The 27,939-nt window shown below is 37.4% G+C and overlaps 1 protein-coding gene across 3 annotated transcripts in view; it reads left to right on the forward strand.

Annotated features, from left to right (window-relative positions):
- Nucleotides 1–13,805, forward strand: part of PARP8 (poly(ADP-ribose) polymerase family member 8) — a 118,072-nt gene extending 104,267 nt beyond the window's left edge. For 2 of the 3 annotated variants that reach the window (XM_062017820.1, XM_062017822.1), the window contains 11 exons: nucleotides 1,058–1,183; nucleotides 2,181–2,246; nucleotides 3,586–3,653; nucleotides 4,005–4,053; nucleotides 4,842–4,954; nucleotides 5,119–5,191; nucleotides 7,109–7,178; nucleotides 9,020–9,096; nucleotides 10,042–10,111; nucleotides 12,746–12,830; nucleotides 13,455–13,805. In XM_062017820.1, the coding sequence (XP_061873804.1) occupies nucleotides 1,058–1,183; nucleotides 2,181–2,246; nucleotides 3,586–3,653; nucleotides 4,005–4,053; nucleotides 4,842–4,954; nucleotides 5,119–5,191; nucleotides 7,109–7,178; nucleotides 9,020–9,096; nucleotides 10,042–10,111; nucleotides 12,746–12,830; nucleotides 13,455–13,557 (900 nt within the window). In that variant the 3' untranslated portion in view covers nucleotides 13,558–13,805. Of the gene's footprint in view, nucleotides 1–1,057; nucleotides 1,184–2,180; nucleotides 2,247–3,585; nucleotides 3,654–4,004; nucleotides 4,054–4,841; nucleotides 4,955–5,118; nucleotides 5,192–7,108; nucleotides 7,179–8,028; nucleotides 8,085–9,019; nucleotides 9,097–10,041; nucleotides 10,112–12,745; nucleotides 12,831–13,454 lie in introns of those variants that run through there. The other variant, XM_062017823.1, reaches the window with a different exon arrangement.
- Nucleotides 13,806–27,939: the final 14,134 nt, after the last annotated feature.

Here is a 27,939-nt window from a genome sequence, read left to right on the forward strand (position 1 = left end):
ATCTGTTCCTAAGTTGTATATGTGCCTATGTGCACTTACATTGTTGTGGTTTAAGCCCAGATAGCTACTTCCTCCTCCCACCCCTGGTGGGATAGAGAGGAGAATTGGAAGAAAAAGGCAGAAACTCATGGATTGAGATTAAGACAGTTTAATAAGATAAAACAGAGAGAGAAAAAATAACAAGAAAAATAGTATTGTACTAGAATATACAAAGCATGTGATGCCCAGTGCAGCCTTTCACATCCCAGAAATGATGCCCATGACGGATGTTCCTTCCTCCCCAGCCAATTCCCCCAGTTATATACTGAGCAAGACATCATATGATATTGAATATCACCTTGGCAAGTTCAGGTCAGCTCTCTAGCTGTGCCTCCTCCTTACTTCTCCTGAAAATTAACCGTGTCCCAGCTGAACCCAGGACATATGTGAATACATGCCTATGCATACATTACCTTGCATGATCTTAACGTGAAATCTTGGAAGTCATAGATATTCAAAGCCATATTGTAGTTTTGTACAACAAGATGGAAGGAAGAGAATCTGTCAATGTGAACTGTGCAAAAGACTGTTAAATCACTGCACTGTTCTGGCTTTAGCAGAAGCAATGTTTCCAGATGTTTCTGTGATTACAGTCTTCAGGAGAACAGTAGGCAGTGGTACAGATTCACAAAGCCTTACTCATTCTTCAACAACATTTTTCATTGGCATCTGCTGTACAGAAATACACAGATACAGCATGACTTCATTTCCGTACACAATAAATTTAATCCAGAGAGGCAAGCAACGTATTTGACATGATAATACATTTAGGAGCAGATAGTGATCCTGTATATGCACCTGGAAAAATGTAGCAGAGTTGAACCTGAAGCCTGTTGAGGGCAATAGAAAAAGTCAGTCCTAAACTATGTCCTGTGAATAACATGGTTTGTGTAATATAGATAACAATGAAATACAACATTACTATCTTCTGTGGGGAAAAAACCCCAAAACATCAGATTGGAAGATGCAGTATGAAAGTACTTATCTTGAATAATTTATTTTCTTTATCCCTCCCTAGGTGGTTGATCTGTTAGTATCCATGTGTCGGTCTGCATTAGAGTCACCTAGGAAAGTTGTCATTTTTGAGCCATATCCTTCTGTAGTTGATCCTAATGATCCTCAGATGCTGGCCTTTAACCCAAGGGTAAGTAGTTACCTGTCATTTTCTAGCTTGGTTTTAGACATGTCTGAGATTGAGACATCCTCAAGGGCATAAAGGAGAACTTTGGATGACTTACACTGGGATGCATTGCATTTTTTCTGAACAAAAAGCTGGTTAGCAGTGTTTTTTCCTCGGGAAGAAGCAAGAGTGTTATGTAGCATGTAGATGTAGCATGTAGAAGAACTTGCCAGGAGGTTCTTGAAGGGGAACTGATGAGAATGCAGCTAATTGGGTGACTGTGCAAGCCTGGATTCTGAAGCAGATGAGGGAATGTGAAACAGGATCACACTGGCAGAGGAATGGAGACAATCCCTGGACTGGCAGGGCCTACAGTACCTCCTCCCAGCTTCTTGATGTCATGGATGAGTTGAAAGCCTATGGGCAGAAGTTGGCAAAACCCAAAGACTGAGAAGAGTCAAACTCCTGAAGGTGACATGACATGTGGAGCTGGTTAAGCTCATGGACTGTTAAGCTCATCCACTCAGAAAAGATGTAAGTGTCTGGAAGCACCTCCCAAGGAGGTAGGCAAGGATCAGGGTAAGACAGAGGGATAACTGAAGGACCTCTGAAGTCTTATAGAGTTGTTAGCAAAGTAAACACGTGTGTTTATTTAGCTTATTATTTAAAATTGATTGTGTCACTACATTATTTAACAGCATGTTGTCCAAATAACTGTCAGAAACTGAGTTTAGTTTCAAGTATTTGTTTAAAAAGTGAGCTAACTTCTTGAGTGTGTAGGGTTTTCCAATGAAATTCAGAGAAATAATGATAATATTTTATGTGAGATTTTCCTGGACTATGAATGAGAAAATCTATTTATGTGAGTTAGAAGGAAACTAGGAAGCTATTGGATAGGAATGTTCGAAAGGATGGGTTTGCTGTACATTTGACCTACCTTTGGTTTTATAAACACTAAAAGAATTATTTTCCTTCTTAGAGCCAAAGACTAATATTCTTTTAATTTGTTTACTTACATCAGAAGAAGAATTACGACCGAGTCATGAAAGCACTGGATAGTATCACTTCTATTAGGGAGATGACACAAGTGAGTATAAAATCTTCACCTAACTTAATAGAACTAGGAAGATGTTTATATCGCTTGGCGAAGATGGGTAGGGAAGTCAATAGTGTGCTTTCTATCCTGTTGAGCTGTAATAATATTGAGATGAGTATTAAAAATAACAAATCTGGAGTATTCATAATGACAGTCAAATAAAAATAATGAAGTAGAACTCAGATCTTTTGAAGTTCAAATAAATGATAATAACACCAGAATGAGACATTGTAATGAGGTAATCTTCAGTGGCTACATTTCTGAAAATATCAAAGGCAAACTGGGTCTTTTAATTCCAAAGCAAAAGAAATTGATTTTGTGACAGTGTTCTGAATGACAGCTTTATTTCTGTTATGGCAAAACACTTGATCAGCTAAGTGTGACTGGGGACTTGGGACATCGTGTCTCCTGGGATTACTATGTGGTTTCTCAGTATTCACAATGGGGCAGATTCTGATAGCTGTACTTATGCTAATTGTTACACTTCCTTTCACAAACAAACCAGGTGATTGTAACTGATTATTGAAATCTCCCATGTACCTTACCTTCCTGACTGTTATATAAATGCAACCTCACAACAGTTTAGAAATCTTACTCTATATGTATTCTCAAAGTACAGTGGGATTCTGGAATGAAAAATAAGGTGTATAGAGAGTAGAATATACTGAATAGAGTAGAGAATATACTGAATAGAGAGAGTAGAATATACTGTTGCTTGATGTAATTTCTAAAAATTACAAAAATCAGGCATTTGTGTTACCTAATATGATACCTTTTAAAACAAAAAATAACCACCATTTTGCTTTTGTTAATGTTAAAATAATTCTTGGACTGAAGAGTTTTAAAGGAATGCTTTGCACTGTGATTGAGATCAAGAAAGGGGTTCAAAGGGATTAAAAGATAGTACAGTATTTTACTTTACCAGTTTACACCATGAAACAGTTTTTTAAAAAATGTGATGGATTATCTTGAGGTATTTTGAGAGACTTAATTTTGTGAAGTTCCAGTCCAGTTTCTTAATCCAAGAGCTGAACATAAATAGATGTCTTCTGTTGCTCTCCCTGAGATCACCAATTTTTAATATACTCATTTTGATGCTAATTGTATGCTTATTATTTTACTCTAAGGAAAATAATTGTTGCATTAGTTTTTCTTGTTGTCAAAACACATTTATAACTGTACAATGCCAAATGTCAGTGAAACTGTGATTTAAGCCTGATAAAAAGTCCCATGTATTCATTTTAATAGATGAAATCATGGACAATGTAACACTCGACGTTTAACCTTATGATTTCAACTAGAAGTAAAAAACGTAATTACTCTTTTCTAGGCACCTTACTTGGAAATAAAGAAGCAGATGGATAAACAAGACCCGCTTGCACATCCTCTTCTACAATGGTATAAAACTGATTCACATGAGTTGATAATTATTTAAGTACCAAGTTTAATAGTCACTTCTCCAGTGTAATTTGGTATAAGCTCACATTTAGAATTAACATCAGGGTTGACATTTGCAGCTGTAGGTGTTTCTGGACTGCTTGTGGACCTCATCTGGGTCTTCTGAAAACACTGGAATGACTAACTTATTTGTACAGCCTCTAGTCGCATTCTCATAGTCAAGATTTGATCTGGTTCCATCTGATAGATTCAAAGGCCTGCAGCTGAGTTCTTTCTGGTGACATTTTTAAGCAAAGTTCTGTATGGTTACAGAACTGTATGTCTAATATATCTAACTCTTTCTTATTTTAGGGTTATTTCTAGTAATAGATCACACATTGTGAAGCTACCAGTGAATAGGGTAAGTTCTGTATTATTTTCTTGTTTGTCATGACTCGTATCAGCATTTTAGGTGCGAGTCTCCTAGCGAAGTGTAGGTGTCTGTGTTCAAAGTAATCACATGGACTCCATTAATAGATGGGAAAAATAGGCAGTTTCAGGTCATGACTCATAGAATCACGTTGTGGGTGTCTAAAATAGATCAAAGGAATAATGCTCATGAAAAACATGAGTGTAAGTGAAATACAAGTGTCTGCCTTACCCTGTAGAGATTAGATGAGAGTAACTTCACTATTTGTTTTTTTACCATATAAAATATCAGATGCAGAATTGCACAGAAAGCAATGCATGCAAACATGACGTGCCAAGAGATCCATGTAAAAGTAAAACTAAAAAGAGCATAGCTCTGGAATTTTAGAATGATGGTGTTGAGATTCATTTCTAAGTATATGTGCCTCTGATCTTCTGATTAAGGGTATAGTAGTCTGCAACCTTTCAAGCCTGAACCTTTATTCAAAGCCAGCTCTGATCAGAATATCATGATGTAATTGTTCAGTGTAACTACTTTACTAGGCATATATGTCTGAAATCTGGTTCATAAACTTCTGTACATTTCACAGACTCAAAGATATTTTCACTGCTTGATTTCAGGTAAAAAGTAAGCAAATGAGTCCAACTTCACCTTAGTTTATGTAGTTACTTGGATGCAGTCAAGTATTGTGTGAAACAGCATGGTATCTTAAAAACCATCATTATGGAAATATAATGGTTTTGTGTTAATCAACTTCTTTGCACTCTCACATTTTACAGCAACTAAAGTTTATGCACACTCCCCACCAGTTCCTACTTCTTAGCAGTCCACCAGCCAAAGAATCCAATTTCCGAGCTGCTAAAAATCTCTATGGAAGTACCTTTGCATTCCAGTGAGTACATGTATTTGTATTAATCAAAGTTATCAAAATGCCATCCTAGCTTTTTCTTGTTGCCATTTGAGGTTTACAGTTGCAAATTTGTTGTTTTAAAGGATTACTGATTTCACTTTGCATTTTTTAATGCAGATTTTAATGCTTTCTTTTCATTTTTTCAGTGGTTCACACATTGAAAATTGGCATTCCATCCTGAGGAACGGCTTAGTTGTTGCTTCTAACACAAGACTACAGGTAAATAGTAGATAGACCAAATAGCCTTCATCGAACCTGTGCATCTTGATTACTTGCTAGTGTAGGCAGGATGTGGCTCTGGTTAGTCATATAAGTGGAAAAAAAGGATTACTTCAAATAGCCTCTTGCTTCTGGGAAAAGGCACGTTTCTGATGCAATTTAAATAAAATAATCTATCTGGTAAAATGGCTAGAAAATCCCCTTGCTGGAATCAGGGTTTCAATTTTACATTGCAGAGCAGCACCTCCAGGAGGCTTAAATCGGTACTGCTTAAAACAAGCATGAGTTTAAAATTTAGAGCTACGTAAACTGTCTCCATGTTATAGGATCCAAGGGCACACTAGATTTACAGAAACTGGGTTTGCAGCATCTTTTCTTCTCTGGTTTCCTTGGGAGTGTACTGGCCAGGAGGGAACTATTGCAAACTTCGTTTTCTCAAAATCATCAGGAGACTGCTATTGCAGAGTGAAATAGGCAGTACCAGAGGGACTGGGGAGCTGTAACTCAGAGTATTTTAGCATCATGGCTTTGACAGCTCTTCCCCAGAGCCAAGTCCATGATACCTTGGAGGAGTATCCCAGGTTGTTGAATAAGATTGGAAAAGAAAGAAAGGAAAAAAAAATAAAGGAAACACAAATCTCTACTGGTCCTCTTTGTCATTTAGGTGGTTTTATTGATATCTTTGGAAGACGATTTCCCAAGAATGCAGGATTTACATACCAACATTCACCAAAGTAAACTTTTTTGTTATTTTTTTTGAGAGTTGAGAGAATAAGAGGAAGCAGTAAAGCTACATATCATCAAGTTTAGATCTGTCACACACTTAAGGCATATCCTGAGTCTAGTTTGTTCTGTTTACCCCTGCACCAACCAATCAGGAAAAATATCTACTCACCAAGGATCTCACACAACATTGTAGGGTCTGGAGGAGTGAAAGCTTCTTTGTACATTCTTATGAGTGCTCTGGCATATTGCAGAGACAACGTAAATATCTTTGGGTCAAAGGAAAAAAATAAGGGTTATCATGATTCTGAAGCCCAGTGGTCATAAAATCTACCTAAACAGGAGATACTGTGGATTCTCATTACAGTGAGACTACTTGATTACAACAGCTACTTGATGTGTTTTCTTAAAGGCTTTTCCAAATAAAGCAATCAGTCCCAGGTGGAGAAGGGAAACCCGTGCAACCTCCTTTCCAGACAAGAAAATGACTACATGGCAAATAAAAAATGGTTACTTTTGTGGCTTAGCCCAAACTTTATGATACGGAACAGAGATTTAGTGAGGAAGAGTTTTCCTTTTCTCTATTCTTTTCAGAGAGCTGGTAGCTTCTTGGCTAAAACATAGTCCTGCAGTGATGGGATATGCATGTCTGAATTGTCTTAGGGAAAACTTTAACTCGTTCCTCCAGCACTCAAGCTGAGCTAGTGACTAAATTTTGCTATAGCGTATGACAAGTATCATAACTATGTCTTCATTTCTAACCCTAAAGAAAACAAAAGCAGCGGTTGCTGTTGTTGATTCACAGAAGTTGTCTTAGATTGTTCTTCCTGACAAGGTTTTGATGTTTGAGATACATGCTGAGCTTGCGCAGCCTTGTTAAGAGTGAGGTGTGTTTGGCTATGTACTGCAGCACCTTCTGTAGGCATTCTCTGTGGTAATATTAGATTTAGAAATATAAAATGCAATTTTATATCTAAATCCGATATAAAATTATGTTTTGGTATTTGGACATAGTTACCAGAATATACAGTATTTGTAGTTGTGTGTTTGCAGCATGATTTTTTTTTCACATTTCTTTGAGCAACATTTATTACCAGGCAATAAATCAGTGCAGTAGGCAGATGGTTCCTACCTGGTTACTGTTTTATCCAGATTACTAGATTAATGTTAAACAATCACTCTACTCTTTTTCAGCTCCATGGTGCAATGTTTGGAAGTGGAATCTACCTTAGTCCATTGTCCAGCATATCATTTGGTTACTCAGGTGATATTTATGAATCACTCTAAAGTTGGAGAAATATAGAGGGATATCTTAGTCTACTGATTTTCTTACCAGCTTCACTGTAAACAACACTGTATTAAATTTTAGCTTTGTTGACCAAGATTTAATTTATTCACAAAAGAGAAAATTTTAAGTCCCTTATTATCTACTTGCTCTCATTTTGTAAGGCACTGAGTATCTTGTAACTGCTTGAAGTAATTAGTAGCAGCAATAACAGTGGAGCAGGTCTTGATTATGCAGTGGAAATCCAGCTTTGTGATTTTTTGGCACTATCTGCCTAAGTCCATCTAACTCTATGTATGGATTCATGGGTTTTATGACCTAATCTGACAAAAGAAGTATTCGTGAACAGACATGTTCAACTTGTCTATTTAGAAGTATTAGCACATCAAGATTGCATAGAAAGTCGCGTCAAGATTGCATAGAAAGTGCAGGACAATGTGTTTCTTTCAACATGGGAAGGGGAGTGAGCATAATTTGTCCCAGTAGTAAATCCACACGTGAGATGTGCATAGTTTTCCATGTGAGAATTAAATCATAAATAGAAGTAGAATAAAAACAAGATAAAACAATGTGTATATTAAGAAACTTCAGAGATTTTAAGATATGGTGACTTTTTCCTGTAGGTATATGGTATTTGCCATTTACTTTTATACAAAAGTGCAGATATAGTTTATGTATTTGTGTGCATGTAGATAATACTGAGATTTTTCATTATGCTTTCAGATTTTTAGGATTCTTTTAGGTTATGTCACAGTTCATTTTAGGAGCTTAGGTTTTTTTTGCTGCTACTATGAATTGCAGTATCAGTAATGTCTAAATACACTTTTAGCTTTTCAGAGACTACACGAATATGGAAAAGTTTTTTAGGATGCACCAAAAGAGCAGGTTGTAGTATCATTATATAACAAAATACCCTTCTTTTTCGACAACATTGCTTTGTCAGCTACAATGTGTTTTTTCTTATCTCTCTGCCTTTCTTTATCCCTTCCTTCCAATCTCCTCCAGAAAGGAGGCCTGTGTTACTGTGAAGTACGTGATATTTGATGCCAATAAAAACTACGGAGGAGGAGTTGTACACTCTCTTTTCCTTCAAAGGGTTAAAGTTCCCCATAATTCAGTCTATGTTTGCAAACTGCCAAGAAGTATGGGATACTGAAAAGACAAGGAAGCCTTTGTAGTAGCATTCACTACAGGAATTTTATATAAACCAATATGAAGAATGAAAAAGAGATCTAAGGCTCAAACTTAGGTGTTTAGATTTTGGAGATGGAAATTGGATCCAATATATCTGACAAAGCTTAATATATTTACATGTGGATAAATAATTTACACCAAGGTAGACTTAAAAATTAAATAAATTCATTAGTCCTAAAAGTTTATTAGACATTTAGTAACTCTAAACAAGGTATTAAAGATTACTATCTAAAGTTATTTCTTTTGTGATTTCAGTGTCCCATCCACAATATATCAGATTGTGTTACTTCAGACTAAATAGGGTCAGTTAGACTCAAGACATGCTGTCATGCGTTTGTGTTAAACAAATACCTCAGAGCATTCCTGAGCTGAATTCAGTGTCATTTAAGCTCGCATTTATCAATTTTTGTCACTGCTTAATGCTAACTTGACTTTCCTGATGCCTTTGCAATACATACAGATGTACTTTGCAGGATTAAATTGAGTTACTCTGTGATAAAGTTAACAAGTTTTTTGTGTCGTGAAAAGAACTATGGTTCCCACTATGCTGGCTGTTTCATTCTCTATACTTTGTTTATGATAGTATTTATATGCCAGAGTATCTTACATGATTTTAATATTCTTAGGGATGAACAAGAAGCAGCAGAAGGTGGCAGCAAAAGATGAACCAGCTTCAGGCAGTAAGGGCGGTAATACATCACAGGTACAGTACACACGCCATCTCTGCAGGATCTATGGGTTTATGCTTGAGAACTTGATAGCTTCTGCCTGATAGCTGAAAAAGAGCTGATATTCTCTTTGTGAAAGATAAGAGTTTTATTTTATTGAATGAAAACAACACCTTAAGAGGTTCAAAAGATAAAATGCAGCCAACTGCTTTTAGTTACAATTTATGTAGTATATTGTAGGTCTGGGTCCTTCTTTTCCAAGCAGAAAGTTTAGGAAGAGAACAGAAATGAAATACACATTGCATTATGACCTTTAACAAACCTTCACTTTCTGAGTTCTAGGCTTGCAAAAGAATGATGTGAAAGGAATTGAGAGTGGTTACTGCTGGAAAATGACTAACATTTTGTTTATACCAAGTTGGTTTTTCTTTTTCATAGTTTTTGTATATTAAACCATTACAATTCTGCATTATCTAAAGCAAACTCATAGCATTTACGTGTAGAGCTAAGTTTTCTAAAAGAAATTTTACACTTGTCTACATAGCTAGCAGGTAAAAACTGCTGTAATCTGACTTTGGAGAGAAATTGGTGTGTAATAGCAGAAACCTTCAAAAATGGGGCAGCCTGAAAAATGCCAGCATAGTGGCCAAAGAAAGGGTGGTCAAATTCCCCTTTTTCACCTGCTGTCATTTTGCCCATCAGTACACACTAATATTTCTAATATTATTTGTTCTGTATTAGTTATGAACTTTTTTCCTGCATAAAGGAGGTCAAGTCCCTCTTATAATCCAAACAAATAATATGTTTTTAGAAATTCTGTTACATTTAGAAATACAATTGGTTTAGAAAGTGTGCCTCTACCTTTGTTCATTAATAAACAGCAGCCCTCTCCTTTGAAAGTAGCAGCCCTTTCCTTGTTATTTTTTAATTCCATTTGACTTACTGCACTAACTAACTTTTCTCATGTTTTTACATCTCAGTCACAGAAGAAAGGACAACAGTCACAGTTTTTGCAAAGCCGTAACTTAAAATGCATAGCCTTATGTGAAGGTAAGCTGAAAGCCCTTGAAAATCTGTTATAGTCATGGACAGAGTGTTACCGGATACAAATCAGTGAGACCTTTAGTTCTAGTGCTGGTGGGTTTTAGGTAAGGGACAACTGGTATATGTTCGAGTACGTGCCTAACAGCTAATCTTTGTATTTCAATTCAGAACGTTTCCTTCTTCTACCAAAACCTGTAGCGCATGCTGAATTTTCCTGAAATAATCATAAGCATGTAGCGACTGATCATCCAGTCTGTCGTTCAAATATGATCATATTCCTAAGCCATCAAGATAACCCAGTCACGGCCTTTGTTTGACACACTGACTTCTTGTGAGCTCTTGACAAATGTTGTAAACAGCTACAAGTCAGAAAAAACAGCTTTCCTATTGAGTTTCCAAATAATTTTTCATTCTTCAGGAAATATACTGTTCAGTTTGTAATCAGTCTGTTCTCTCCAATTGCTTCAGAAGTTTTGTGACGTTAAAATCCATTGCATATGCATTGCATATGATCTTTGCTGAGACTTAACTGTTCTTTTAAGAACTAATGAAACCTCAGCAGATTTTGAGAAAAAAAAACAGTTAAGAAATTTCAATAAGAAAGTAGATGGTACTTAGTCTTATCAGCCAAACAAAAATAAATTACATTAAACTCAGTTTGCCCTTCATTTGGAACATTTGTTTATTTTTGAAAGTAAAGATTAAGACAGATAGTGGAAAAGGTATCATCTCAAAATGGAAGCTTTAAGTTCTATCTGCTGCTTTTTAATATGTATTTTTGAGAATGTTCAAGCAAAATATTTATAATGATTCAAGGAGATTAAGAAGATGTCAGCCAACATGAAAATGCAATTGATCTGTACATAAAAATACAGAAGTTTCATTCTAAAGCTTTCAGAAGAAGTTATTAAATGAATCTAGGATCTACTAGAATTAGCTTGGCTGTTAATAAATAAAGTCTCTAAATAAAAATTAAATCTTTCAGAAGGACTTATATCAATAAGAAGAACCACATGGTTATTTTCTTACACTTACTAATGGATTATAGATTTTACAAGGATTAATTATAAATATTCAGTAAAATATATTTTAGATCATTTGTATTCATTTCCTTTTTCTATGAAGAAAAAATATTTGGGGGAAGTGGTTAAATCAGATTTTAAATAAAAGTAATTACAAAAGATAAAAGTTTGTTAAAAATTACAATTCTTAAACCTCTCTAGCAAGTCTCTTCTGGAGTTTGACTACCCTGTCAGTAAAGTAATGCTTCCCAATGTCCGGTCTGAACTTCCCCTGGTGCTGCCTTGAACCATTCCTATATGTCCTTTTGCTGGGTCCCATGGAGAAGAAACCAGCACCTCTCTATCTGCTTCCACTCCTCAGGAAACTATAGGGAGCAATGAAGTCACCTCAGCCTGCAAGTCTCCAAACTCAACCAGTCCAAAGTTTTCAGGCACTCCTCACAGGACATGCCTTCCAGTTCTGTCACCAGCACCCCAGGATGCAGGCTGCCCTCTTGGCTGCCAGGACACACTGACAATCAGCACCCTCAGATCCCTTTCTGCAGGGCTGCTGCCCAGACACTCCTCTCCCAGTTTATACTTCAGCTTGGAATGACTCTGTTCTAGGTGCAGAATCCAGCATTTGTGCTTGTTAAATTTCATCCCACTAACAATTGCTCAGTGTTCCAATCTATCTAGATCCTTCTGCAAGGCATCTTGTCCCTCAAGGGAGCCAACAGAACCTCCTAGTCTGGGATCATCATCAAACTCACTAATGGTACTTTCAACTTCTGCCTGCAGCTGGTTGATAAATACACTGAACAGAGCTGGCCCTAGAATTGAACTCTGAGGAACACTGCCTCAGAATTGACAGCTAGATGTAGCCTTATTTGCTGCAGCCCTTTGAGCTCTGCTTTTAAGCCCATTCTTCACTCAGCTCACCATGAATCTGCTCATCCCACAGCTGGACAACTTTTCCAGGAGGAGGCTGTTTAAAGGATACATTTATAGAAATCTTTTCAAATGCAGATTGATGGTGAAGCTTTTACCTAGCAATACAAAGGTTTACTTCTTATGTTGTCCTCATTCTGATGGTAAACAGTCTATACATTGCTGTTTTCTAAACATTGATCAAGTTTTGGCACACTTCTTGATCCCTATGCTGTTTTTTGGTTTTTGTTTTTTTTAAATATTTGGTAGTGTTGCAAATCCCAAATTTGTTGCATCTTATGTTTCAGGCTTTGTCCTTAACATCTTAGTTTTGGCTCAGCCATTATCAAACACAAATGTCTTTTTTCCAAACATTGATTAATTGACAAATCCTCCTAGCAGCCCTATGACCATTTAAAATCAGGTTTTAATAAATTTACTTCTTCATTTTTCATTCCACTTAACAACTGGTTTCCATACATCAAGCATCTATGTTTTCTGGAAAAGGTAACATATTTTGGACAAGAATCAGGTTCATCTCCTTGTTTGTACTAGCAGCTAACTCAAAGTCTATGCCACACCACAGGCACACAGGGGAAAACTATACATTCCCAGGAGACTATTTAAAGAGCACAAAAAGACAAGTCCTTTAAAGCAATATTTTCCAGACATGTTTTCATCACTGTGAAATTTTTTGTTTCCCTGATAGTGATAACCTCATCTGATCTGCACAAACATGGAGAGATATGGGTAGTTCCCAATACGGATCATGTGTGTACAAGGTTTTTCTTTGTGTGAGTACTAAAGGTTCCTTTAACGTTCAACTTCTATTAATCCTGGACCTTCTTACCCCCATGTTCCCCACAATAGTTGTAACTGATGTAGATAAAAGATGTTTCTTTAGTAGTTCTTTTCAGTATCACTTCATTTGTTATCTTTCTCTGTACTTACTTTTTTTAGGAAATGTATGGATAGGTTAGTGACACAGGTTTAGTAGATATTTTGTTATAGAATAAATGAATAGAAAGTTACTGATTTTTACCACTCCATAGCTTTACCTCACATTATGGTAAGTTTATCTATGTATTATAAAATATCATTTCTATTTGGCTGTGTGTTTTGAAGCTGAGGCTTCCTGTCTATGATATGAGCATTTGCCGTCCCATCTGTGACATGTCCTCTTTGTGTCCTAGTGGCCCGTTCAGCCTCAGGGTTTCAGTGATGGGCAGCCTTACCACTCTTCACTCTCTAGAGTTCAGGATCTGCATGTGATGGTGAAATGCAGCAGAGCATTTTAATAGAAACTTATTAACATATAGAAGAAGCCCTCTTCATTATTGAATGAAACAGAGTTTTGGATGTTTTTAGGTAGATTAATAAAACACTAATTTTATTTTATTTTCTGTACTTTTTTTTAGTTATGAAGATGGTCAAGTGGGTGATACAAGTATAAATACACAAGAACCAAGCATTCATAAAGAGATTCTTCGAGTCATTGGCAATCAAACTGCTACTGGTTAAAAGGACCATTCTTATTTAATTAATGTGATTTGGAAGCCTTCCTCAGTCTCAAAGCTGGATTTTGAACTGAAGAAGATGCAGAAAACTAATTTATTATTATTACTACTATTATTATAAGCAAATTAACCCTTTGAATACTTACTGTTTTCTTACTTAATATTTCTTATCTCATAAAAATACCTGAGATGGTATGAATTAACAACTGTAGGGGTGCAAAGTCTATTAATATACTAAAACTCATAATAATTAAACAGGCATTTGGGTTGCTCACAATAAACAGACTTTAAAAAGGAGTTTTGTGGTGATATTTTTATATTAAACTTCCATTGGAGGTTTTAGTACTGTATACTGGTATTTTAAATTTAGAATGATTGAATTGTAAGTGAGAGAGAAGATTTCATAGCGGAGCACCTGTATTATGCAGGATACTTTGCAATAAGTAAAACGTTTTCATATTTAAACACAATAAAAGGTTGTCTGGAAGATGTCAAGTTAAAGAGATTGGTTACCTGCAGCTATCTTTGATTAATTTTATTTTACACGAATGCAGCTAAGATTTAGAGTCAAAAGTTAAAACAGTACATTTTTTATTTAATGAGTGAAAGAAAGCAAAAATAAATGAATGTGATAGTGTATGTTTAGTTTTCTTTATCTTCTCTGGAAACAATATCTTATCCATTAAGCAGCTTAGTTACATTTTTTAATTATGCAAACCTAGCAAGCGTCTGTAAATCCTGAAGCTGTTAACTTCCTTTTTACAAATTTGGTTTTATATACTAGGCTACATTTTCATCTTAATTTCAGTGAAACTGCTCTTTGGTTAAATTTAGCCACATATTTTAAAGTATGTGCTGAATTAAGGCTTTTATATGATGAAGTTGACTATTGGTACATCACAAAATACAAACAGATGCAAACTTTTACTGATTTTCTCTTTGTGAAATGTTTTTATTAATTTACTCCTAACAGAAAAACAAAAGTAAACACCTCCACCCCCCAAACAAAACAACACAAAACCAATTCGAATCTCACCGTCCTTCAAATTAACAACTGTTTTTACTAAGTGAGCAAGGTGAAAAAAGTAAGCATAAAATGTCTTCTGTGCCCTGCCGAGTGCCTTTGGTGACCCTCATGGTAGCTGTCCTGAAGTATCAATCACACACTTGAACATGGAGAGCAGTTCAGCTTACCCATCTGTGCAGCTATTACAGGCCACCTCAGGAAGCAAAAATAAACTGAATCCTCTGTTATTTTCATAATAAAGATACCAAAGCACCAAGTAACAACACAACAGAGGACAGGTGTGTTTGTTTCTCTTAAACAGAACTGCATTAGGTGTGCTCTAATTGGTAATTCCTTCTTTCTAGTTGAAGCTATGCTTCATTATGACTTGTTGCAATTTAAGTGCCCTATGAGTAAAACAGTGTTATTGAGCCTAGAAGCACATACTTTGAGATGTTTTGTAGCATTCCAGACTTACTTGCTGAAGATTTCCGTTTTTTCAGGTTCACATCCAGACTTGTAAAGACAATCCTGTTTGCAAATCTCTGTTTTGTTATTGAATTTCCATTTACTTTCACCCCCATTTGTTGCACCTTTAACTCCAGAATCACTACTCTAATTGTAATCTTTTGTGTTGGGACACAGGTTAACTTCTTGAAACAAAGAGGATTCCTGAAATTTGTCTGTCTTCATAAAGATTGCCTTAGGTTGTGTAACTGCACAAAATCATCATTATTCAGAAGTGGAGCTGAAACCTTGGAAATACCACCTCTCAATAATTTGTCCTGCCATATATGTCTGAGTCACAATGTTTTGCATAATGAAAAGAAGCTAGGAAGCAAGTCCACAAAGATATCCTATGTTGACTTTCTGGGCTGGTACTCCACCACTCTGGGATGTCTTTTCAAAAAAATCAGGAGAAGAGAAAGATGACCATGAATGAACTGGAGAAGCCAAGTGAGCAGTCATCTTCCCTGTCCCCTCAAGCTGCAGCAGGGTCACAAGTGAACTCCTTGAAGGAAGAAGTCTAGAATGTAGCTATGGCAACAAGTTAGCCTTGGATTGCATGGTGGGGTCATGGTACTGGGCATGCATGATGCCATCATAAGTACAGCCACTGGATACCTCTTTGACAAATTTTAAGACTTCTCAGAGGTTTGGGATTTTTTTTAATGGATGAGCAGGAAGAGGGGACAGCATGGAGGAAAGCAGGGCTCTGATGTATATGGAAGCCTCACTGTTGTAAGGCACCCACTTCAGGGAGTAGTGAGGTAACTCGCTTAGGCAAGAGGAAGGAGCGTGGCCAAGAGTAAAAGTCATATGTGACAAGCATAGGTGTTACAAAGCAATGGGAGAGGGCCAAACTCTACAGGGAGAAAGGTAGTTCTGAAGGGATGAGAAGTTAGCTGATAGGAAAGAAAAGAAAAATTTTTGTTGAAAGAGTAATCAGAGTCATTAGCAGCTCAGGTCCCAGATGGTGCATGGCAGGAAAAGGGACAGGGAGAGCAAAGCTGCAGTGTGAGGAAACAGATCCCACAGAGGTATGGGGCAGCACCATGGCTCAGGACAGCTGAGCCACCTGGAAGTTGTCATGCCGTAGGGGACAGTGCAAGGACAGTAGCCCAGTGTCACACACAGACAGCATTTGAATTAAAATAAAATGCACTTGCTACACAGTAACTTTTTTCTTTAGCAAATATGTAAACAAGAAACTTCTAAGGTGTTACATTATGTGTGAGTGAAAATGAATCTTAAGATCATTTAACAAAGTGTTCTCATAATTTTTAACAGACGAGAGGAAGGAGAGGTTTTTTGGGGGTCTGTTGCTGAAAAGTAGATAGGCCTTCTGGAGCAAACTTCAAAGCTGAAACAAGGACTTTATCACCAATAAGTGGAATGAAAAAGCCTGAGATTTTCTTTGAAGGATTTTTATCTCATGGTTTTATCCAAGGGTGGAAGTTGTGTATTGCCAAAATCTTCAAAAAACTTATGTTCACGTGGATACCAGGGGATGAAAAATAAAAAGCCAGGGTCATCTGATCAGGGACCCTGTGTTAACCACAAAGCCCTTACATTTCTCTTCCTCTGTTACCATGCACACATACTGGTGATAGAATAATCTTTTTTAACTACTGCTGTAAAGATGTAGGCCTTTCACAGCGTTTAATCAAAGACAGTAGAGCCACAGGATCTGCTATCTTTCTTGATAGAAGTCTTCATGAAGCCATAGCTGTCTAGCTGTGAACATGTCCAGCATGGAGCAACGAAACGAGTTCTTGGCAAAAAACTTTCAAACTTCATTCTACATCCCACAACGTATTACAAGCCCTCAAATGAGGACGGTTTGATGGAAAACTTGTGTTAATACCTTAGTATTGCACCCTAATTATGAATTGCTGTATTTATAGTTCTGAATATTTTAAATATTGAGAAAGGAATCAAAAGAGATGCTTTTAAACCTTTCTTGAGATTCAGGCTGATAATTAGCATTCAAGGGGTTAAGCAATTTGAGTTACCTTCTCCTGTGATATGAATTAGCATAGCTTTGTTTTCTTCAGCAGTATTACACTGTTTTGATAACCTGAGTCTTTGGCTCCATATTACTTGTCATAAAACAGACAGTTTGTGTAATATTCTGCTTAATATTTTACAGGAACTAGTCAATGACACTGGAATTGTTTATGCTTGTATTTTTCCTATAAAGCCCTTGAAAAACTGTTATTGATGTTGTATAATTTTAATGTTATAGCTGTTAGTACTAAAAATGTGTCTGATGAGTAATGCTAAGATTATGCTTTTGTTCATACAAATGTGTGATCACTTCAAATGAACACTTTGTGCTTAGATCAATTATACTTTGCTTATAAACCACTTACTACTGTGAAAGCAATTAGCATGCTTCTGGTATAAATGAGTACAAAGTGCAGGTGGGAAAAAAAAAAAAGGACAACTGAATTAAGAGATTAATGATTAAAAAAGAAAACAAACTAACAAATGTGAACCCAATATCTAGTTACTCAAGATTTACATTAATTTGAGTGGATTTGTTCTTGACTCTAGGAAATGTAGGTCAGATACAAAGAGTATGAGCCATGCCTGACAGGGAGGCAATGCTATAGGAGCAAAAGCACTCTGTAATCTTAGCATTTTCACAACAGATAGGTTAGAGACCTGATCCCATGTTGTGCTGAGCACCCATCAGAAGTGGGTCAGGCCCTTGAACAGACGTAGGTGATTTTTGTACTAGTCACTCCTCACTCTCATAGTAAGTTGTTTAGGAGCCACTAGGGCAGGGGCCCGTTGCAGTGGGGTCAGCCTCTGGATGCCTATGTGTCTTCTGGCATATAAGCCTAGGTGGGAGTTAGTAGGACACAGCTTCTCCTCAGCTACATGATTACAGGATGGCAGCTGTGGTGGCAAGGTGTGGGGACAAAGGGCAGAGGGAAAGTGTCAGGAGTCTTGCCATTGTGTGGCCCCTCCACCATCTGCAGCCCTGCGGCAGCCCGGCTAGCACTGGCCACACAACCAGTTGCCCTCCTGGGGCATGTAAGGTCCTGCAGCCCCTTATTTGCAAAACCGAGGCATTAATCTGGTGTCCTGTGCAATTTCTTTGTTATAAACGCTACCTCAAGGTGCAAGACAAGCCTATTGACTAAACTGAGCAAGGTTTGTTGTTTGGAGAGCAGATAAGATTATGTGTAGCACTGAAAGTTGTACAGAAAGGATCTGGAGTCTAGTCAAACAGAGCTGTGGTAATCAAACTTATTCCTTAAAGTGCTCAGGAGTGGAGGGACATTTGTGCTTCCGAAGGGGATAAATAAAAATGAGATCTACTCAAAGCAGAGCGGCGTTCTGCGTGCACGGTGTTGTATAAAAGGATGCACAAGGATGTCGCCAGTAGTTTGATTTTCTGGATTTGGTTTTGGAATCATCAAGTCTGAAAGTGCTGAGCTCCTTGGTCTTTCCTGGGGTGGCAGTTTCGTAAACATGCACCGACGGGAGCAGCAGCTATTGAGAAGAGCACAGGGAATAAAACACCTTGAGCTTCTGTTTCGTAGAATTTTGAATGCAACTCCTGCTAAATTGCAGTCCGCCGCAGAATGGCTACGATGTAAATTACTGTCCATTTGCATTAGAATTTTTTGTATGCATACTAAGTATAAGGCTTTCGTAAGGAAAAAACAAAAAAGGAATTCAAGTAGCTTTTAGATTAACATATCTAGTGTGTGAAAAAACTGTTAAAGAGTAGATTACATTAAACAGTTACCAGCAAGTCAGTAAAACCGTCCTTATACACAGCCATTCAATATAATTTAATGTTCTAATTTTTTAATTTACCCAATATGTATTGTATCTATGAATTTTAAGAAGTAGCCACTCCTTTATGTAAACATAAAATATGCCTATGTTTCTTTGAACTCTACAGCCTCTTTTTCTCCAAATAAATTAAATTCTGTGCACAAAATAGTACTGCAGCCTGCTATTTAGCCTACGGTGCCTTAGAGTTACTACAAATATTTAACAAAATGTACATAGTGTAAATACTCCCAGAAGATCACTAAGGCCAAATATTTTCTCTATTCACTTTTTACTGCACTTGCTTTCTATTGCTATTTAAGCCTCTTTTATCCAGCTTTGTAACAGTTATAACATTGTAGCCAATGTAAATGTTTACTTTCAATAAATCAGAATTTGTTCAACAAGTACTGTGCATTTGGACACTATTTTGAGAACTCTGTCCGAAGTTAAAACAGTCATCCTAGAATTAAACTATGTCTGAGGCAGTTTCTTGACTTTTGCTAATCTCAACGACATCTAAAGGTTATACAATGCTTTTCCATATATTCTTGAAGCAAAATTTTTCTGCAGTGGTCTTTTTAAAAACACTTAGATAATCAGTAAAACCAGCTTTCCATGCAGTGTTTATCTACATTGGTTACACAACTGTTTCAAAATACAGATACTGGAACTAAAGCAGTATTTTGCATGTACATTATCATGTACAGAAAGATGTCTCAAGGTGCATTTTACATATGCCTTTAAACAAGTAGTACTCTGTTTCCCTGTAGAGCTGTTTTTGTCATGAAAATGCTACAAATATAGGAAAAATCATGTAATACTTTACTGTGGTTATATTTAAAGTACAAATGCACATCTGCAGCTCATAAAATATGCAGGCATTTTTGGGACTGGTTATTAATTGAGTATACCTTTTTTCACTGCTTATGAGCTTATTTTAATTATATGGGGTGGATATTAACTTGCATCTTTTGAAAGATTTAGCTTTTGCTTTGTTAAATTATTATTTTGTTGTGGATTTTGTATTGGAAAAGTCAAACTGGTATTATTTCTAATGCTCAAGTATTTTACACAGATACAACTATGGGAAAGAGAAAAAAGATACATTGTTGCTACCCTAAATGACTGATAATTTGCCTTTGGTTGGAGTTTACAGGATGGAGCTTGAGTTTTGTAATGGAAGAGATATTTCATATTTTGGAGACTTTGAAGCTGGAAGAAGCATTGACTTCCAGAATCACAAAATAATAGCTGAATCAGTGATGAAATCTCAGACTTCACTAAAATCTACCCACAGCAGGAGAGATGGGCTTTAAAACCAGTTTTGGCTTAACTGCTACTTCATTTCCAAGTCACTGCATTGGAAGCTCTCTCAATATGCTTCAACAGTCATCTTTCCACTGAGAAATTTTATGGCAGATTATATTCCTCTGCTAAACAGTTGAATGTGGAGCCAAAGAGATTAATAATCTAGACATTAGTTGACAGCAATACAAAATTACTGCGGTGGATAGAGTTGCTGTCAAATGCACATGTTGCTATTTTGACAGGAGGAAGGGCAGAAAGTCTTCTATGACCGTTGGAAAAAGTATGAGCTGTATTCATTAACTCTGTTTGCATGCTTGACCAACTTCTTTTTTGTGAATTACTGTGAAGTGCAGATTGCAGCAATTAATTTTGCACAGGTGACACAGTCTAGGCCTTCTCCAAGAGGGATTTGCCCACCTGAAACACTGAGAGGCTGCTTCCATGAAACTGCAGCAAATGAATGAAGCCAACAGTAGCTGAAGGCCATAACTTTGCCATGCCCCGGCTCTCAGGACACAGTGCAAGCTCTGTACTTACTAAAAAGCAGAAGTCTTAAGATATATATCAAAAGTTTACTTTAGGGTTCAGTGCCTTGCAAAAGCCTAGTGTCAAAACAGGTGAAAAAGAGGAACAGCATGTGAAAAAAAAACCCCAAACATGTAGATTTTAAAAAATTGGCATTTTTTTATTAGCCCACATAATAGCTCCCTCAGGATTATTTTCTTAAATGTGGCAAATATTTTCCATTCACATTTAGGAGAGAGAGGTGTAATTCAGCACAGGGAAAATGAAGCCCTTGAACAGGGCATAAGACCCTTTTAGCAGAAGCACTGAATGTAACAGACCCCTGTGCAAGGTGTCAGCTATTGGATTTCAGCCAGTTCCAGAGAACTGGCATTTTGCAAAATGTCTAAGTGGTGGGAATAGCACTGTCAGCAGGAACAGTGACGGCTACAGAAGCAAGAGCAGTACAAGTCTCCAGAGATCATGTCTGGAAAAAACAGGAACTCCTGGCTTAAGGTTTGCTCAACAAAAGCCAGAGCTTATCATCAGCAAAGCAATTCTAATTTGTAACTTTTAAAGAGAAAGTTTTCCATTGTTTGGAAGAAATGATGGGGGGAGGAGGGGGCAGGGAGCGGGGAAGAAGGTTGGTTTTATTCAGCCTGCTGTCCTATAGCTGTATATCTCAGTCTAATGACATTGCTAATGGCTGTGTCTCACTGTTCTTGTGTTTAGCAGGCTTGCTTACAGCAGTAGCAACTTTCTTCTAAATCTCAGGCAGAATGAAGAATGTCTCAGTTTAGCTAATGGTTCCTTGGAGCCTGTGTCATGCTTTATATACATATTCTGATGGAGTCTGTGCAGGTAAAACAGTCCGAGAAGCATTTTCAACAGTGATCAATTTATTTTTCCCATGCGAGTGGTTGAATAATTTTGCTGACTGTTTATGAAAATATCTTTCTCCCTAACGTCTCTCCTAGGCAAATAGCTTGTGGTTTGGAGATATTTCTGCTCACAATCATCTACCAAGGTTAATTCTGTATGAAGAAGGCTGAGGATGAGAGGAGTTAGAGGCTAAGCAACTTTGACTATATATATATATGTAAGTTTATATTTAAATGTAGATATATTTGTGTCTATATATAGGAATGTAAATTAAAACAGTACTGTTGACTCAAACCCAAGGATCCGAGCATCACCGTTTACAGTGCTCTTTTGACAAATTCAGTGTGTTACAAATATAGTTTTTTACTATCGTAATGTGGTAGCTTTTGGTAGGTCTGACTTGATGTGTTTTCAGGAATATGGTTTGCTACAGGCTCTTCAGTTCTTGCACATGGGGAATTTGAAGGGGCCAGTCATGCCTCCTCTGTATGTATTACCGCATATCTGGCATGTTGCTCTTCATGCAATATTCCATCTGTGTGAAATTGTATTATTCCACTCTTTAGCTCTTTATTATCTTATGCAAACTTAGATTTCATGCTTGCCGTTCTAAACAGCAGGACATAGCTATCAAAAAGCTCAAGTCTGTTCTGTGGCTACTGAGCTGTTCCTACTTGTAACGTTTTTTCTTCTTGAAAAGAGTCTTGATTGATAGCTTTGGCTTGTGAAGGAAACACCTTCTCGTGTCTTGTGTACTACCTTATTTTTTAGGATAAAGCTTTCTTCAGATTCCTTCAGATATTGTATGCTTTAGACCTTTGCATCTTTTTTTCAGCTGTCTCAGTACCAGTAGTATTTGGTCCATTTCATGCCCTGGGTACAACTGCCTTTGAGTGGCTGCTAAACACATTGCTAAACCTGAGCTGTGGCACTTGTCTCTCTCTGAGCAGTTTGCTTATCTTTTTTGTTCAGATCTTTTTTTTTTTTTCCATTTTTTTTTTTAACATCTCCAGTAGTCTTTTCCACTACCAAAAATTTATATAAAAAAGAGAGGTCTTGCTGGGAAGATAATAATTTTGCTGTTCATCCTGTTATTCGATGACTTCATATTCCATATAGCCATGCTAATGTGACTTGAATTTCTGATCCATTGCATTTCCCTGCCCTGTCACTCTTCTTTGCTCACACAGCTTGCCTTCAGAAAAGCATCAAATATTAGCATTAAAATACAATTATGAAGATATTCCAGTAAAAATGCAAAAATATGCAGCCACAAATAATACAAAATAATAGAAATTACAGTCTTGCAATATGAAAAGCATGTGTACAAACTTTTAAGTTCTACATGAGAACAAGAATGGCTGAACGAATGTGCCAAGAAGGATGCTGCTAAAAATTAAGGACTTTTATGTACATAATTTTCTCCCATAGTTTCCTTTCATCTTAGAAAAAATTGGCCATGTAAGTTTAAAATACTCCCTACCTGTAGTTCTGGCCATGTCTTTGAATAGGATTCGGGTTGTCTTTCCTTCCTAGATTCTTCTTTTCCTCTGTTGTTATTATTAGGAAAGCTTATTAGACTCTTATTTACTTTAAGGAATGCTATTGATCTCCTAGGTCAGTCTGCTTGAATGATTTCCATAAATTGATTTGAAATGGTCTTTTTCATCAATAAGCTACCATATGCATTTGCTTTCATTCCACAGATATTTTTAATGTTTGTAAACCCCAAGTCTATTTACATGAATCAGACTTTTCCCTAGAGGATTGAAAGATGTGATGGCATGTATATATGAGATTTATCATGAAATTTTTACTTATTTCTTTGTAAATGGAATTTCTATGGCTCAGGGAGCAGATGCTTTGGTGCACTGCAGCAATTTACAAATTAATCCAAATGAGAACAGATTTTGCCTCAAGGTTGGCTTTTAGGTTGTCATTGATACATTGGATAAAGCTAAAAAATCTGGCTATTCTGATCTATTATCTGTAAATGGTGTTATTCTGTGTGAATTCTTCCTTTACACTTTTTTGTGCATCTTTATTTACATATATTCTTCCCAACTCTAGCGTGCATGAAAGCAAAGAAAGAAACAAAGACATAGTTCGTGGTCTGGGATGACTAGAAATTATATAGGTGCTTATATAGGGTGAAATTGTGCAAGGGATTTCTCCAGCAGTTCTACAGACGATGCGGTTGCATTTCTTGCCCAGCAGTGTTCTCAAGCTTCTTCAGTTCGCTTGTATGGGCACAGCCATCCTGGTCAAACTCAGAAGTTTTGTTTGTCTAGACTGAGATCTTTGCTCTGTAGCAATAAAGCTGCACCTTGGTGGAAGATTATGTTTCTTAAGGCACTGCTGTGCTTGCTTTTCACTTTGTACAGTCTCCTGTGGGGAAAGCAAATACAAAATTATGGATGCTATTAGTTTGATTTATAGCATTATTCCTACATTCTGAGTAAGTACAGGTGATTCTACAGCATTTAAGTCGATCATGATTCAGGCCTCTATATAGACTTCAATAATAATTACCTTTGTTTACTTTAATTGTACATACATACATACACATGCATATACCCTTCTTAATTTTGATTGGTGAGTTGGTGCTTGAATACAGAAAAGTGGGGACTGCTTTTGTGCATACACAGAAATTGTATGAATTTGCGAAGACCGATGTGCCAGAAGAGCTCAGTCATGAGCAACTATTCTAGTGCTCTGCTGAACAGAGACTACTGGCTCAGGTGGGTGGTTTTATTAAAAAATGTGAGCTAGCATCAACTGGAAAGTTAAGTCTTTGTAATCAGAACAGATTCCAAACCAAGATTCTTGAGGTGCAAGACTTGTGATTTAACATATTCTGTCTCACCAGTCCCAAAACAAGGATTTGAATAAGTACTTGTACTTGCATTTTTCCTATTTTTCTCTTTTTTTTCACCAGAAACTTTCTATGGGTAAATAACCATATCCAAAAACTTTTCTAACTGTAAAAGCCATTGCCAGTTAATCACTGTTTTGTCAGTTTAAAGATGTGATTTCCACAAGTTAGTCCTTTAGATTTATAGTGCTCTCTATGATTTTTATTTTCCCCCCACATTATGAATGCCTCATTTCTCTTGGGGGCCATAAAAGCTTGAAAGGTATAGTAGCAATATGCAACACAGACTTCCTTGAACCCTCTTGCTGGTCTGCATAAAACCTGAATTGAGGTACTCATTTCCTGCAGTGATGAATCAACACAATGTGATCACTTGATGAAGATCATGCTATAGCAGTTAAATATTTTGAAGGGGGTTGGAGGGGCAGGGAGGAAGTTTGTTTCACTGAGCCGTTTCAGCAGTAAGTAAATTTATACTTTCTTTATTGCTTTGAGCTCATCTCTGTATCTTCACTTCTGATTTGATTTCTTTAGATCAGGGTGTTGGGCCAAACTCCTATAGGCTACATAGCAGAGGAAGCAGTTTTACTTACATGATTGTTCCTCAGTTCCTACATACTGGACCAGACTGCTGGTATAAGAACACCTGGACAAGAACTGCTTTTCCAAGGTTTTTTTTTTTTTCTGGGCAGCTTCCTTCATGTGTGGTGTGTAGAATATGTCTGAAACTTTGACCTTTCCTATAAGTTCTTCCTGAACCAAGGGCTATCTTCAGCCACACCCGAGCCACAGGATCTTTCACCTTCTATTTGCCCAGCTGCATTTAACTTTGTATTCTGGGAGGTTCAAATTGAAATGCTTTTTTAAGTCATCCCTAGCAGCTCCAAGGACTGAATTAGGGTAAAGCATGCATTCTTACTCAAGAAAACACTTAGTTCTGTGCTCACATTTTAAACATTTGCCTAAAAGAGGGTATTTTTTCAATGCTGTCTTGGAGGTATATTCTGTCCTGGCCACAAAAATGATCAGACAAGCAGAGCACGTCTCTGATGAAATCTGAGATGATTGTTCAGCCTGGAAAAGGGAAGACTCTAGAGCGACCTTACAGCAGCCTTTCAACACTTAAAGAAAAAGATGGAGACAATTTTTTTAGTAAGATCTGTTGTGGTAGAACATGGAATAATGGTTCTAAACTAAAGGAGGGTAGATTCAGACTAGATATAAGGAAGAGGTTTTTTTACCATAAGGATGGTGAGCCTTGTGCAGGGAGGTAGTAGATGCTTCATCCCTGGAAACATTCAAGTAATGTTGAATGTTTCTGTCCAACTCTGTCCAACCTGACCTAGTTGAAGACATCCCTGAAGATTGCAGGGGGGTTGGACTAAATGACCTTTAACTGTCCCTTCCAACCTAAGCCATTTATGATTCAATGGAGAATACCTACAAGTTAACATCACCTTGCCATGTCTGTATTACCTCTCCTCAGCAATTTCTCTGGGCTGGAAGCCCATCTCCTCACCTTTCTCTGTCTCTGTGTACACCCTGAACAGCATTGCCTCTGCCTCTTCTTATACTCATGGGAGTTCCACATGCAGAGTAGCCATGCCACTGTAGCGCAGGCCCTGGCCTAGTGTCAGAAGAACTGGCCTTTCTACCAGGCAGGTTTGCTGTAGAGAAGTCATCAATCACACATTTTGTTCAAACGATCCTTCTCCTGTCTAAAAATGTAAATCTGTCAGAAAAGTAAACAAAATGTGTAAACCCTCTGCTGGACTTGGGGAGTGATACTTTCAGATCTAACACCAGTGTTACAGTAGTAAAAATATAACAGCCTGAACTTTCAAACACGTGTCAAATTCTCTGTTCACCTCAGCATAATCAGTCATCAGTGTATGTGAGATGAAGGCACTATACTTTTTCCTCCACAGGCCCTTCAGACACGTGTGTGCATACTAAAGTCAGAGCATGCCTTCTGCACACATGTGCAGCAATCCTGAAAGAGATCAGCCTCAAAAACTCAGGCTCTCCTAAAGTCGTGCATACAGTATGTGGGGATAATATCACTAAAGAGCTGTACCTGTGAGAGTAGAAGCTTCTTTCTAAACATGATGCAGCTTTATGTCAAAGGTGCAGGAACTGAGTGTAAATATTTATCCTGTGTAAGTGAGACTTGGGTTCTTCCCTCTGTTCCATGAATTCCTTTTCCATTACCCTTCTCATGATGCAGGGTAGTGATTCTCAACTCATAGCTCATGCAAAACTGTGGCATGCCAGCACAGAACTCTGAAGGGAGATGAGAAGACAGTGGCATACAACCACACATGTATCATCCACCAAAAATAACTAAAAGCATAGAGAATGCATACTTTACAATATGCAAAGCCTTCTTTAGCTTGCAAAAGTAACCTAGCTCAATAAAAGCAAATATTTTCTGAGTTTTGTCATTGGTTTTGTGGGCAGAGAGAAGAATGCTCTTAACCGTACCAACAGTGCAAAACAGTCCCCGAGGAAAGCTGGCTCAAGCACAGTGCTGATGACACATTCCTTCAGCTCCTTACTGGAGATTCAGGCTTGAGGGTCCTGGCTAGTATCAGGTGTCAGTAGAAAGGTCCAGAAGAGAGGGAAGCTAATCTGTGAAAGATAAAACCATGATTTTATGGAAAAAGAGCTGCAGAAACATATGAGGGGAATGTGTTTTGTACCAGTGGTACCAGTGAACAAGAGGGTTCTAGGTAGTGTTCATGTGATGAAAAGGTGTGCATGCAATGTTACACATAATTACAGAATCTTAAGAGTTGGAGAAGACCTAGAAAGATCATCTAGTGCAACCACCCTGCCAGAGTAGGACCTCCTAGAGTAGGTTGCACAGGAACCTGTCCAGGTGGGTTTTGAATGTCTCCAGAGAAAGATACTCAACAACCCATCTGGGCAGCCTGTTCCAGTGGTCTGTCATCTTCACAGTGAAGAAATTCTTCCTTGTATTTCTTTGGAACCTCTTATGTTCCAGTTTGTAACTGTTGCCCCTTGTCCTGTCATTGGACATCACTGAGAACAGCCTGGCTCCATCCTCCTGACACTCACCCTTTATGTATTTGTAAACATTAATGAGGTATGCTCAGTTGTTTTCCATATAAATGATAACACTATGGTTGTCGTTCTCTCATAAAACTCACTCAAATTAATCATTCTTGTAGGATTTTCTTTAACCCTCCTGAGCTTTGTAAGTATCCCAAACTGAATAAACCTGGCCACTGGCATTCCTGTAGGAGACTGGACTATCAGGGCCTTTCCTAAAACCAGAATAAAAGTCATGCCAAGGAAAGGAAGATACATCCCATACAGCCTTGTCTGTTCTTCCCAGTGGAGCAGATACAAGTTTAATTATCTCAGACTAAGAAAGAAAACCATGGATCCAAGTCTCCTAGTGATGAACTGGAGTGCTCTCTGATAAAAGCCAATGCCATCTTTGACAATCACTAAAGAAGAAAATGGAATGTGCTTAGTTTTACTAA

Source organism: Colius striatus, chromosome Z, assembly GCF_028858725.1.
Source record: "Colius striatus isolate bColStr4 chromosome Z, bColStr4.1.hap1, whole genome shotgun sequence".
In the NCBI taxonomy this organism is placed as follows: Eukaryota; Metazoa; Chordata; class Aves; order Coliiformes; family Coliidae; genus Colius; species Colius striatus.